The sequence below is a fragment of the Alligator sinensis genome, unplaced genomic scaffold (genome assembly GCF_000455745.1).
Source record: "Alligator sinensis unplaced genomic scaffold, ASM45574v1 scaffold420_1, whole genome shotgun sequence".
NCBI lineage: Eukaryota > Metazoa > Chordata > Crocodylia > Alligatoridae > Alligator > Alligator sinensis.
The window spans coordinates 670,929-682,827 of record NW_005842298.1 but is presented as its reverse complement, the minus strand read 5'-3'; the positions used below and the strand labels follow the sequence as shown (position 1 = coordinate 682,827).

Below are 11,899 nucleotides of genomic sequence, written 5' to 3'. Positions count from 1 at the left end.
CCATGCGGTCATCCAGGTGAATCTGAACCCGGCTCTCTCCTCATCACCGCATGCTCCAAGAGTGCCCTGCCTCCAGAGGAAACAACAACCACCTCTGGATGATGCGAGTGAGTAAGCTGCTAGAGATCCGATTAGATATTTAGCTTCAGTAACTCAGATGCGTGTTCAAACGGCTACCTCAGCCACCCTGGTTTGCTCTATGAGATTCCTTTGATATTCCTGTAAGATTTCTTGATATTGCTCTACCTTTTACCCTATTTCTGCCCTACCCCTGTAATCAATAAAGTTCTCCTTTGAGACCGGTGTGGGAGACTTATTGAGGGGTGGGTCTAAATTATGCCAAGGAGGCCCCTTAGGTCTATGGACTAAGGGAGGCTTCCCTAATCAGCCCCTGACTTGGGGAAGTGCCCCAAGTGCTTGTATTGGGTCTAGTACCCATTGGACGATCAGGCCTGTGTTTTCCAAGGTGCACAGAGCCAGAAGTGAGTCCAGAGCCTTGGATGGTGGCAGCGGGAACCCCAGGCTAGTGGGTGTGCTCCAAGGAAGGGGTCGGCCAGACGGGAGGCACCCTAAGGGAGGCACTCGGAGCCTGGAAGGTGGGCGGCGCAGGGAGGTGGGCGGCTCAACGCCTTGAGTCTAGGGGTGCCTTGAGTCTAATGGAGAAGTGCATTGAGTCTAAAAAGGTTGAGAACCACTGATCTAGTTACTCCACTGAGACCTTGCCTTGTTTTTACTGCAGAATGACCCATGATGGGTGCAGAGAGGGTTTAACTGGTCATGTCTACATGTTCATTAATGTACTTTCAATAATGCACATTAATTTTAGTACCTCCATTGTGAGGTACTAGAAAAAGGTGCATTTGCCTATTTTAATGTTCATTAACAAAAGCACAGGGTTTTTTGTGATGCTTTAATTCACATTAAAATAGGCTAATGCACGTTAAAGTGCACCTGTAGCTGCACCCACTTGCTCTCTTAAGTGAGGCAGTGAATCTGTTTACTGTTCCCAAACTTCTCAGCATATATGGCAACTCTGTCTGCTTTTTAATGATATAATAAATCCTTAAATCATTATCAAATATATCTCAATCCTAAATAGGCACATATAGGTATAATATGCAGCATTCACTCAGGCCCTTATTGCTTTTTCTTTCTCCAGTTGTCTGGTGGATGTGAGTTGACAGTGGTTATCCATGACTTCACAGCATGCAATAGCAATGAGTTGACTATCCGCCGGGGTCAGACAGTGGAAGTGCTGGAGAGGCCGCATGACAAGCCAGACTGGTGTTTGGTACGAACCACAGACCGATCCCCAGCTGCAGAAGGTCTTGTTCCCTGTGGGTCGCTTTGCATTGCCCACTCAAGAAGCAGCATGGAGATGGAGGGCATCTTCAATCACAAAGGTAGGGAAGAATGAAGTTTCATTTTCTAGTTGGTGACTTCCCTTTGGCATGTCACAATTTGAAATACCACAAAAATGTTATTTTAACTTGTACCTTTTGACATGTATGTTTGTTTTTGGATAAGACTCAGCAGGTTCAGAAAACTATGGCAATGCACATATTCCAGGGTCTAAAATTTAGGTTGCTTAGTGTTGTATATGTGAAGTGGAGAAGCAGAGATAGAAAAGCCATTTAGATAAGTCCAAGTAAAATAACTGGGTTTGGATGCTGTGTTCTGTCAGACTTTGCTAAACATGTATCTTTAATGTAAAGTAGTAAACAATATCTTTTTCTCCTGCATGGTTGCTGGGAAGTGATGGCCAAAAGTCTTATCCTAGTTACCAATCCTAGTTACTAAAATAATCATTTTTAAAAAATCTGTAGTCCATGAAACTACAGTTACTTTTTTATAATGCTAAATTTCATTTATTCAAGATTTGAAGAATCCCAGTGTGAGACTTGGGAAAAATTGTCTGTTCTTTTTTCTAGGTGTTGAACATAAAGCTTTTTAAACTTTACCCAATATAGTTCAGTCTGACTGAGATGCAAGTAGAATGCAGCATTTAAACAGGGGTTTCTTTTTTAGGTGATTCTTGTTAGAATTGACGGGCTCAGTACAGTGTTTTGCTAATCCCGTTTTTCCAGAGCACAGATGAAATTCATTTTTTAATATAGATGTGATGTTGCATGCTGTACAAGAATGGATTCTCCTTCTTTGGAATCTTCTTAAGTGTGGTCTTTAACGGTGTCTTCCTCGTAGGATGCTTCTGTATATAATATAGTTCTAGGAATTTGTAGCTGTGCCTCTGCTAATTTTTCACATAATTCCATCTCCACATTCTGGTTAAATAGTCTATGCTCAGAAGTAAGTAGGTGCAACAGAAAGAACTCTTACCCAGTTAAAAAGTGTTTTGAATATCTGAATTGAGAGTAAATTGAGTCAGAAGTGCTTTATCTTAGATGCTGTAAAAGCCTGAAGAGGGTCTAAATAGATTGGCCTATATTGTAATCAGTGAGAACAGATGAAAAATGAATTCAGGAAATAATGATCTAACAATATAATCTCCACAAGTTGAATACTGTTTTGACCTATTTGTCCTGTGGAACTGTGGGTTAGAGTGACCGCTTTCTAAATACTGTTTAGGCTTAACTAAGGCACTTCTCCCTTTTGAGGAGAATTAAATTCTATAAATTATGTGACACTGTTTTACAGCACTCAGGGAATTGGTAAACTGTTTCCTTAGGTGCTAAAAGAATGTTAGTCTTTGAAGGCAGAGATATCTTATTGGAGAGGGCAGACTGGATTGGACCCTTGGGAAAACAGTAAGGTAAGGGGGGATGTTGAACCAGTTCCAGAATCCAGAGGAATTCTGTGCAAATGAGAGACGAAACTAAATTTGTTTCACATAAGTAATCTCATTTGTTATAGCAGCCTGCAGGAATGAATCTGTCATTTCTTTCTTCTGAGATTTTTTTTTAGGGGTGAAAACAGGTATAACAGTTTATGCTCACTTATACAAACTATATCCAAGGCATGGTGTTAAAAATGAAAGGTTAGGAAAAGCCAGAATTAAACTGCCTAGTCAGCTTCAATTTGTTTCTCCCCCTCAGGCATTTTCCTTTCTGCCAGAGGCATAAACTGGTAAGATCTGAACCCAGGACACCTGGTGGGCATTGTACCCTCACAATGTCCCCTTGGCCGACTCCCCAAGCCACTGTGTCCTCAGTTCACTCCCCTTCCAGAGAGCTCAACCCTCCCTGCTTCATGCTGAGGGCTACTCTCGCAATCTCTGCCACTGAAAGGTATGCTAAGAGACAGTTAACAAAATGAAATTCAGTGGACAAGGGTGGGCAAGTGACAGAGCCACTGAGGCACTGCAGAAGGGGGTAATAGATTCATAGATGTTAGGGTCGGAAGGGACCTCAATAGATCATCGAGTCCGACCCCCTGCATAGGCAGGAAAGAGTTCCTCTTGAAGACCCCCAGGGTAGGGGAGAGCACCACCTCCCTTGGGAGCCCGTTCCAGACCTTGGCCACTCTAACTGTGAAGAAGTTCTTCCTAATTTCCAATCTAAATCTGCTCTCTGCTAGCTTGTGGCCATTATTTCTTGTAACCCCCGGGGACGCCTTGGTGAATGAAAACTCACCAATTCCCTTCTGTGCCCCCGTGATGAACTTATAGGCAGCCACAAGGTCGCGCCTCAACCTCTTGCAGAGGCTGAAAAGGTCCAGTTTCTCTAGTCTCTCCTCGTAGGGCTTGGTCTTCAGGCCCTTAACCATATGAGTGGCCCTTCTCTGGACCCTCTCCAGGTTATCCGCATCCCTCTTGAAGTGCGTTTTGTGGTTTTTTTCCCAAAAAATTAAATAAGGGCAGATTTAATCAGGTATAAAATACAAATGTTATAAAAATACAGAGTGGGGGATTTAAACATCATCTTGGAAACACTAAAAAGCCCCACTAGATGCCAAGGTGGGAGGCTGCAATAAGAGGGCTGGGCCTCTGAAGGGGTTTGTGCAAATTCACAGGACAGGCATAGGTCATTAAAAGCACTTAATTGAAAGGCTTCATTATGGGGCTAGATCCAATGCTCACTGGAATCAGTGGATGCCTTTGTTTTGGGCCAGGCCTGATGCCACCCCAGTTGAAAAGAATGGACTCCCCCTTGCAGTGAACTCTTGCAGTACTCTGTGCTTATACAGTTTTCTTCACCCACGAACTGCAGGTCGCTCTACAGAGGCAGGCACTTGCCAAGAGGCACTTGTAAAGAGCAGCAAAAGAGGTAAAGTGCAGCAGGGCAGCATACCAGGATGGAACAGCAAGTGGAGGGGATTGTTGGGGGAACACAAGAGTGCCCACCAAGTTTGGGAAAGATAGAATAGAGGGGAAGAGGTATGTGGAAGGGAACTTGAGGGCACCCCCTCAAATTCAGCACCCTGGGCTCATATCCTGCTCACCCACACCTAGTTACTTTATGTACCTGGAGTCCAACCAGTTTGAAGGGACATTACTCCCAGAAGCTTTTGTTATTGTAAAGTTGATTTCCCCCATTATAGGTGGACAATGTGCAGGTATGTACATCCCACCAGTCTATGGGCAGGGTTGCCCATCCCACCTGTGGCCCCTTTCATCTGCTATTGTGAGTAGCAATTGTCTTGGCCCTGTAATACAACAGCATGGGATAATCATCTGTTCTGCCCACTCACTGAGTACCCTACCTGCACCCTATCCAAAGCCATTAAGATGTACATACCCAGCACAACATATTCCATACAGGTATAGCAATAGTATAAATGGATACAGCATAACATGGGCTTTCCAGTGAGACCACGTGTGCTATAATTATGACATGTTGTGAACCCCAAAATGTAAGAGTTCATGGCCCCCCTCCCCTCCCCCCCACACACACATTGAGGGAGTCTGGAAAAGAATGAATTGTGATGTACTCCAGTAGTGTGGCAATGAATAGCATAAACATGAGAAAATTACTAGTGGGTTCAGAGCAAAGTATGATTTCCTGTAGTTCTGGTCTTTCAGAAAGCACTAAAGAAGAATGCCAGTTGTTTCCCACATAAATAAGAGTTGGAGCATCTTTGTAGCCATGATACTCCAAGGCAATGTGTGGAGAGCAAGGGGCTTTTTTCATGATAACTTTTATTGGACCAACTGGATAGTTGGGAGAGATGTTAGACAAGCTTCCAGGCACAAAGTGCCCTTCATGTCTGTAAATTTTACAGCCCTCATTTCTTTAACTGAGTACATAACTGAATTAAAAGTTACTGTTTTATCTGGTATTTCTTTTAGGTTGTCTGTACTTCTTTTGCAGACCTTTGTACTTGGTGCCCAAAATTTTATCTAATATTTCTCCCACTATTCAGTTGATCTAGTAGGAAAAATCGCCCAACCCCCCCTTTTTTTTTTTACCTAAAGAAGACAATTTAAAAATTATGCTGTGTCCAAAAGCTATAAACTGTTTCAGAATTTTGAGGCCACAAGGATTTCTTTTCCTAATTTCAGTTAATTCCTTTATGCTTTCTTTTAAAAAAAAAATATTACCAGAGGGAGTAAAAGGTATAAAAGCATTAGTTTTGACATAATTTTTAAGCAACTAGTGTAGTAACTTGAGAGATAAAAAGTTTTACTTTCAGGAAACCCTGGAGTTGACAGGCAGTCTGAGCACTTATTGTTAATCTTTGTTAATTGGGTTTAGTCTTTTTTTCAGGCTCTATTGGAAGACAACGAATGACTGATCAAGGCACAAGAATTAAAAGCTTGGGTATTTTGTAGTTATACAAGGCTGTAAGCATTGTACATATCACTTAAAAAATTAACAAGTACTGATGTTTGTAGAATTAGTAGCACTGGATAGGAAATTGAACTTTCAAATAAAAAAGAATGCTTAATTTTCATTATTTTTTATTAGGCATGAAAACAGATGGTTAGAGGAATAACTTGACTAAGATAAATGCTGGATGAATCACACAAAAATAAGAGTAACTTACAGTGACTTTTGCTTTTCACTAATTGGCTGGTTGCCATATCTGCAGTTGGCAAACAGATGTAGATTGCAGTCTTGAGACAACCATAGAAATCCATATCTGATTTGCAGTGGGACTGTAGCAGGGGATAACAAGAGATAGATGTGCAAATTCTCCTCTTAGTTGACAATATAGAAGGCAGAGGGCAATATGGCATTGGTGTTCTAAGGAGCTGGTTCACTGTTCCTATGTTATGTTTGAGGTTGTGATCCTTAGTAGAGCCATCAACTGGCTCGATCCAATCTATATGAACATTAACTCTCTCACAGCACCACACCATTTAAATACATTCAGGGTATAAAACAAGTAATAGCGTCCTGGACAAAGCTTGCCAGATTTGAACTTAATGCTTTGTGTTAGGGCTTCTACATTTGAAAGATAAGGATTCAAGTAGAATGTCAATTAAAGCACAGTACCTGTTCAGGAGTAAGTCTCCTTTCTTCCTTGACAGTTAATTGCGAACAGCTCTGTGCAGACAAGCCCATGGTCAGTGTTGCCTTGATGTGGACCTTTGTGTTCCCGAAGATAAGGTTGAACTCATATTTTTATCATGCTGGAGAGATGTTCAACTTTCCATGCAGAGCTTAAGTCAATATATCCAAACTCCCCACATTTGCCTTTTCCCCATCCCAAAAGACAAATACTGTACATGGCATAATGCAGATAAGATTAAGGTAGAATCTTGAAGATTGCACACCTAGATTTACTTGTGATTTGATCACTGCTAGGTTGAAGGATAGAAATTGCAAGGAAGTTAAAATACGACTGAGCTTTGATAAGGAAGTAAAGTAAAACCTGGACGTTAGGGAGGGGTCTAATGACCTCCATAGTGAGCTACATTAGGTTGGAAGGGTGGAAAGGGCTGTAGATATGTTATAAGGCTTAAGGCTAGAAGTAATCAGAGTGTCTGTGAAATTTAAGGAACAGAATGAATCAATAGGGAGAAAAGCTGTTAATGCTATGCAGATACATAGGATGTATTATAGTAAAAATGTATCTGAGAGAAGGAGATGTAACAGTATACACCACTAAATTTAGAAATCTGGGAAATGGGTCAAAGGCTGGGCTTATCAACGTGACAGTATACCCATATTCTAGTTCAGTTAAGTATTGGGAGATGCCTTTCTTTATTCTCTTTCATTTTCATTTCTTCCATTTGCAATCTTGATCTTACCAGGTCCCAGGAAAACCTCACATTTCAAGTTTTTTTTTTTTTCCCCCCCAAGTCATATATATTACATTTAATATTAGTTCATACTTCCTACAAAATCATAGGTGTAACCATTTTGATCAGGTAAGCTTGCTCAGCCTTCTTATGATGCGATGACTCCATTAATCTATTTTTAAATAATGCAAGTTTATACTTTAATAAGACAACTAATGGAACTTTTCAGCTATGTAAGTAGTTTATAAGTTAGCTATACTAAGGGGCATTAGGTTTTGCATTTGGAACTTGTATAAGGACAAGGAAATCTTGCCATGTAGGAAGTTTTAAATAAATAGAGTATTGCATTTGAGAAACGAGAGAAAGAAGAGATTGCTAATACTACCGTTGTATGGATTTCAATATATATTTAGTCCTGGGAAACTGTCAGTTGTGCCCCTTACTTCCCACACCCCTTTAAGTCTTCACAGGAAGGGAAATTGTAATATTAAAAATATCTGCTTCAGAGCAGATGTATTTGCACAGCTGATCCCTCAGAGGTGCAAGATTAAACACAGGCCAGCAATTCTGTCATCTTGGGATTTCCCAGTGTTAGTATTTTGTGTAATTAGTTTTACTCTAACAAGAGTTTTCTTTTTTTTTTTTAAAGCTAAAATGCAAAGTAGAACAGTTTGTAGCCTAAAATCAGTCTGCTGCAAACATTCTTAGTTTATTGCATTGAGGATGGAAGCTTTATAGTGTTGATTCTTGGGCAATGGTTTTTCCAGGTACTGGAAGCATTGTTAATAAAAGAAGCCTCAGATGAGAGGCTGCTGAAAGTTCTCAGCTTATATAAATTCTGTTACTATCAATTTACCTGGCAGCAAAGCTCACTGTTCAATATTTATTTTTGCTAAACTGGATCTGCCAAGGATGTCATGGCACTTTCAGAGCAAGCAGTATTATTTGTCTTAGTATATTTAGAAATAGATGGTGGTAATTTTAGGTGGCATCATAAATATACTTTCTTTCCATCTAGTATGTAATCACAGCTTCTGCTTAAACTACTGTCTCCTGCTTTTATACATGCTGTCCTTATTGCAATATTGTTAGCTTTGACTAGAAATGGTAGTGCCTTGAGGACAGTGGCAGAATTGCTCTCAGAGTAAAGCCAAATATGGAAGAGGAAAATAATTGGTAGGTTTTTTGTTATGAACTCTCAAAAAAAGGCCAACTGGTAAATGAATGAAGGCTTTCTACTCTTAAGTAAATAATCGACAACGTTGCAAACTTTTTGGCATTTTTTTAATTAAAACTAGTCTCAGTAATTTTCAGGGGTGGTGGAAATGTTAGGAACTTGTTTGCAATTCTACCATAAATGCAGGGGCGGGGAAGCTTTTGAAAGAGAGATTAATTTCTCCTAATAATTTGTATACCATCAATATTCTTGTTTGTTAGGCTGCAAATCAGTTTGCTGTAACCTGTTATATCATACGCTAAGTACAGTATAGCAATGCTTACTACAAAGACATTATCAGGACCTTGCAGGAAATGAAAGATCAGTGTAGCCAATATGGATGTATTCTGGGTTTATGAAGCCTTGAAATGCCTCTCTGTTTCTAAAGTATTTTAGACATCAGTATTAGGAGTGCTTCATTTTTGCTCTCAATATTTGCTCGATCCAATTAAGAGTTGCTGATCAACTAGTAAATGGGGCTTTGTTTATGAAAAGTTAAACTTTCTGCTGTGATGTACTGTGAGAATAAGTCTAGGTAGCTGTTTGGGTCTGATAAGCCTGTGCTGTTTTTTTAAACAACCTTTGAGACTTTTTAAAATGGAAACTAGCAATTGGAAATTTAAGCAGAACTTATTGAATGTAAACAATAAGATGCCTGCTGAATGGGCAAAAAATACTTGGGAGAATAATTGAAGCAGAGAATAAATTGAAGAAGCAACTATTTTTCTCCCTGAAATAGAACTTGAAGTACACAAGACTTAAAGGGGGATCCTGGGTCACTGAGTCTGGGCTCCTGGTATCCTGGGAAATCACATCATATACTCTCATTGATAAATTAGTCAAGCTCCATCTTAAACGAGCCTAAGTACTCCTCTGAATAGCCTCTTCCAAAACCTCACTCCTCTGACAGTGGGAAGTCATCTTCTGAATTCAGGCCTAAAGTTATTTATAACCATTCAGTATGAGTTTGAGATGTCATGTCAGAAAATGAATTTAAGAACTTAATCCCCTCACTCCCACTGCTGCACAGTGCATGCAGGCAACCCCCACACTGCACGCTCTTCCCCACTGTGTATGTGCAGTCCTTTACATCACTCCTCTGCATGCTGGGTTAGCCGCTCCACTGCGCTTGTACACAGGTGGCTCCCACCGCCAGCTCATCAGCCAAGAGCTGCCCTGCTGCTCCAAACCATGGGCTCCCATGTACTGCTTCACCCCCTGCCTGGCACAGGTACAGGACACCAAAGCTAGAGGGGAAAGCCCAGAGACCCTGTCTGCTGCTGCATTTGGAACAATAGGGGGAGTAGCAGCCAAGTGTGAGCTCAGGGCCTATTGTAAGCTTCATGCAGATTGTAGGTCACCAGTTGAACAGCCCTGATTTAGCCAGTTAGATATCTGCCTAGTTAACCCACATTTTTCTACTTCTGAGAAGTGTCACATAGGGCTATATCAAAAGCTTTTAAAAAGTGAAGTGTATTATGTCTATCTCATTCTCATCCAGCAAACTGAGTGCCCTGTGAAAGAAGGAAATTGGGTTGATTTGGCATAATTTGTTCTTAACAAATCCATGTTGCCTGCTAGTGATGCCCTCCTCCCACCCTTTCCTCCTCCAGGTGTTTACCAGTTGTCTGTTTCATATTCCTCTATTAAAAGCTCTTGGGAATGCTGCTGTTGTCACGTACTAGCCCTTGCACTGGCAGTATAAGGAACCCAGAGACGAATCAGGAGAGCAAAAAGTGGTCTCCCTTAAATCTTTTGATGAAGATCCAGGCCATGGTGCTGGGCTTCAGGGTTGTGTAAAACTGCCTGAAATAGAGAGGGCTATCTCGTTAAATGTATGGAATAAGAGCACTGAGAGTAGGTGTGGCAGTTTTCTTTCACTTGTAGTAGTTCTGCTCCCTCATAGTCTAGAGGACAAAAACAAAGATCCTAGGTAGCACCATTAAGTAAAGGAGTGCCAGGCTGGATGGATTCCAGGGATATCAAGTGGAAGAAGTGGAATTGAGACAACAAACAGATGTGAAAGTGTGATGAAGTAACTTCTGGACACAAGGGCCCAGGGACAGAAGTTACACACAAATTGGTTTAAGTGATCAGCAATTGGTTTAAACCTGTAACAGAGCATAAGTTCTGTGCACATAAACTAGTTTCAAAATGGCTGAAACTGGTTTGAGATAAACCTGGTTGAATGTAGTATCAGACTTAACTGATCTGGCTCAAACCGGTTTATGAAACTTTTTTCCACAGACCCCTTCCTTGTTCAAGTTATATCACAGTCCCCCAGAATGCTTTGGAGCCCTAGGCTGGGCTGTGCTGTCTGTTCCAGCAGAGAAGGGTTGGGAAGGGCCATAAAAAGGAACGTGGTAACTTTAAAAAGAACAATGAAGAACAACCACTTTCCACCTTTACAAGTGTTATATCCTCTGTTAATATGCGGCTCTAGATATGAATATTTTTGGATTAAATACTGGATCTCCATAATACACTGGGTTTTGGTCTGTCATCATATCACACATCCTAATAAGTGGATTTCCTCATAACCAAGCAAAGGGATGCAACTCATCCTGCTGGTATGTTAAATCTAGGAATTGGAGCCCCCACTTTTTGTGGGGAGGGAGAGGAAGGAATGGGGCACAGGGAAGATGACAGGGGAAAAGGCAGATCTGGGAGACAGCATGCAGAGAAAAATTGTGAAAAGCTTTTATTTGGTCAGCTCAACTGTAATCCACTATGGTCAGACCTGGTTGTAATTATCCATTATCATTTCCCAAACATGACAAGATACAGCTGGGCTACACCCTTCTGAATTGATTGATTGAGCTCAAACCAGTTTATGCAGCTTCTGTCCCAGACCCTTTCCTAGTTTAAGTTAAACCGAAGTCTGCCAGCATCCCAGCATGCTCTCTGGGCTAGGCTGTGCTCTCTGCTCCAGCAGAGCAGGGCTGGCCCCACCTCCCTCCTCCCTAGCCGGAGCAGGGACAGGCAAGGGTGGGGTGCCTGGCCAGATGTTCGCACCAGAAGGGAGCAGGGAAGAGGTTTATTACCCACTCCCTTCCCTGTCCCACCAGCATGGACAGAGCAGGCATTTCTCTGCTCGCTGCTCCTGTGGCATGGACATGGCCAGCCCTGGCAGTAGCCTGGAGTGAACTGGCCCGGGGGGGAGTTTAATTCCCCCCTCCCTATTCCACTGGCATGGACCCAAGCCAGGGTCTGCATGGCACTCCCCTCTTGTTGCTGCAGTGGCGGGGGTGGGAGGCAGCCAGACACCAGCCAGCATGGCCCCCTGAGGCAGAGGGGGCAGGGAGGGGTGTTGCTCCCCCTTCTACCCTCAGGTGACCACAGCCCCAGCTGCTGCCGTGTATTGCTCCCTGTGCAGGGTAAGCGGTGAGATAATCCCCTTTCCTGCTCCCTCCACCAGATGCCGGATGTAGGGGGTAATAACTCCTTCCCTGTCCCCTCACCTAAGGGGGCCATGCCAGCCAGCCACTCGCATCTCCCCTGCCACTGGAACAGTGCACACCCTTCGCAGCACCTCAAAT

General features: G+C 42.2%; 1 protein-coding gene across 19 annotated transcripts in view; it reads left to right on the top strand.

Moving 5' to 3' along the window:
- TRIO (trio Rho guanine nucleotide exchange factor) overlaps window positions 1–11,899 on the top strand; it is a 466,181-nt gene that overhangs the window by 370,930 nt on the left and 83,352 nt on the right. For all 19 annotated transcript variants that reach the window (XR_003095137.1, XR_003095138.1, XR_003095139.1 and 16 more), the window contains one exon: window positions 1,160–1,403. Coding sequence is in view for 16 of the 19 variants with exons in the window: in XM_025209612.1 (XP_025065397.1) it covers window positions 1,160–1,403 (244 nt within the window). In the remaining 3 variants the exon portion in view is untranslated. The remainder of the gene's footprint in view (window positions 1–1,159; window positions 1,404–11,899) is intronic.